General features: G+C 48.5%; 1 protein-coding gene across 1 annotated transcript in view; it reads right to left on the minus strand.

The window, feature by feature from the left end:
* Positions 1 to 887: 887 nt before the first annotated feature.
* The window catches only part of NKIRAS2 (NFKB inhibitor interacting Ras-like 2), a 10,787-nt gene continuing 9,283 nt past the window's right edge, over positions 888 to 2,391 (minus strand). The window contains exon 4 of the mRNA XM_015418137.1: positions 888 to 1,398. Coding sequence (XP_015273623.1) covers positions 1,159 to 1,398 — 240 coding nt within the window. The 3' untranslated portion in view covers positions 888 to 1,158. The remainder of the gene's footprint in view (positions 1,399 to 2,391) is intronic.

Genomic DNA, 2,391 nt, shown 5'->3' on the forward strand with positions numbered 1-2,391 from the left:
TATATTTTTTAATTCTTTGTTAATAAATACATGTATCTTTTTATATACTATAGATATATTTAGTTTTTATTGTTGGCCCTCTTTTCTAGTTGACTAACCTTTTCAGGTTCTGGATCCCAGGTTTCTAGGTCCAGTTCCACCCCCCCCCCTTTTTATCCCAGTTGGCACCCATGTTAGGGACCCCTGCTCTAAGCCAACGGATGAATCTACCCTCTTGAGAGGGAAACATCCTCTGTTCCTGTTCTAAATTTTGCTTTGGTTTGCCAAGTAGGCCACCTTCAGATAACTGTCAAGGATTAAGGTCTTCCCATATTGGGCGGGGGGGGGGTATTCCATTCTCCACTTTCTCCACCGCGTTGCCCCTCCAACCTGGACAAATGTCACAGCACCCTTCCTTTGTCCGTAGCTGGTGGAAGAGAGGGAAGACAGCCAGTTTGGTGTAGTGGTAAGGAGCGTGGACTCTGATCTGGGAGAACCGGGCTTGATTCCCCACTCCTCCACGTGCAGCTGCTGGCGTGACCTTGGGCCAGTCACAAGTTCTTTCAGAGCTGTTCTCTCAGGAGTAGTTCTCGAGAGAGCTCTCTCAGCCCCACCTACCTCCCAGGGTGTCTGTTGTGGGGAGGGGGAGGGGAAGGAGACTGTAAGCCTCTCTGAGACTCCTTTGGGTAGTGAAGGGTGGGGTATAAATCCAACCTCTTCGTCAATCGATAGCAGGTCCACCATCAAAACGGAGTCATTCCGAGAACCGTCTCTTCTTTGCCATGGCAGAGTCCTCAATTAAGAGCAGGATTTAGTACCCCTTACCTGGGCTCCCGGACAAGTAAGAGTGAAAGGATGACAAAAGGAAAGGGTTAAAAATGTAACCATCAGTGTAATTCAGCCACCATTTTTATCACTAAATACATCTTGGCAACTGCTGGCTGCAGACCACACACACGCTACTGGCTATATCTGTGTTTAGAGGTCAAAGAGTCAAAGTAATTCCCACTGCTCCGGACTTGGGGTTCTCTCTTTTAAAAAACGGAGACTGGAGGAAAGATGACGGTGCTCCACCTGGAACCAGCTGCCCAAAGGTGCTGGCTTCCTATTGCTTCATGGTCAAGGTGGTCTTGCTTGCATGCATTTGTACAAAGTACGGCAGGCGGGATGCCTAAAGGTTCACCCGTCCACTGAACCGCTGCTTTTGTTCTTACGGCTGAGCGGAAAGGCAGACTTGCTCTGAGGCTGGGTCATCTTGCTGGCCAGGTAGACGAAAGGTTCGATGAGGGTCCGGCGGTCAGCCACCGAGACCTCCCACAGCTTGACCTTCTCCGCCTTGGCCCAGTGCTGCGCCACATCGTGGTCCACGCGACGCAGCTCCTGCAAATCACACTTGTTGCCCAAGACCACGATGGTGACCTGTGCGGACCCAGCATGTTTAAACAACATCCGCAGAGATTGCTCAGAGCAAACAGATGGAGCTGCTGTCTGCTGAGTCAGACTCTTTGTCCATCAAGATCGGTATTGTCTGCTCTGGCTGGCAGCGGCTCTCCCACGTCTCAGGCGGAGGCCTTTCACGTCACCTCCTACCTGGTCATTTCACCTGGAGAGGCTGAGGACTGAACCGGGGACCTTCTGCATGAAAAGCAGGTGCTCTAAACATTAAGCCACGGCCCCTACCCAAGATGGAGGTGGAATTGTGAGAAGGTAGAATGAAGGCTCCACTTTGGCTACTGAATTCAGGATGTGGTTTAGGGGGCGTGCCTTTTGGACAACCAAAGTAATCACATGCGCACACGCCCACTGATGATTCTACAGGAGCTTAAATGCTCAGAAGGTGTTGCTTCCCTAAGAGATGGAAGTTTGGCCGGTGCCGTCTCAGGCCTCAGTAGAATGAATAAAGGCTACTGAATTCAGGATGTGGTTTAGGGGCCGTGCGTTTTGGACAACCAAAGTAATCACACGCGCACACGCCCATTGATGGTTCTACAGAAGCTTAAATGCTCAAAAGGTGTCGCTTCCCTAAGAGATGGAAGTTTGGCCGGTGCTGTCTCAGGCCTCAGTAGAATGAATAAAGTTTATTGTATATGGCCATTGGCCATCACAATTTTATATAAAACTGGATCCCTAATATCTTAAAATATACATTTAGTTATTAAATTCAGTGAGAATTACATTCATCTGTACAATATCTAAAATGTCTAAAATACCTCAAATTAAAATTATATACAGCCTTTACAGATTTCCGTTCCAATTGTAACAGTGTTAATGCCTTGCACCTCAGGAAGCTGCGTTCCCAAGAACCACCTTTCCTCAGACCTCGGTAGAGAAGGTAAGAGTCCCTCAGAGCACAATAAACGGGCCACTTTAGAGTATGGTTCCAGTTTTAGTTGTCTGTTCTCTATCAATGCT

Source organism: Gekko japonicus, unplaced genomic scaffold (genome assembly GCF_001447785.1).
Source record: "Gekko japonicus isolate JY-2015 unplaced genomic scaffold, Gekko_japonicus_V1.1 scaffold1666, whole genome shotgun sequence".
NCBI classification, from domain to species: domain Eukaryota; kingdom Metazoa; phylum Chordata; class Lepidosauria; order Squamata; family Gekkonidae; genus Gekko; species Gekko japonicus.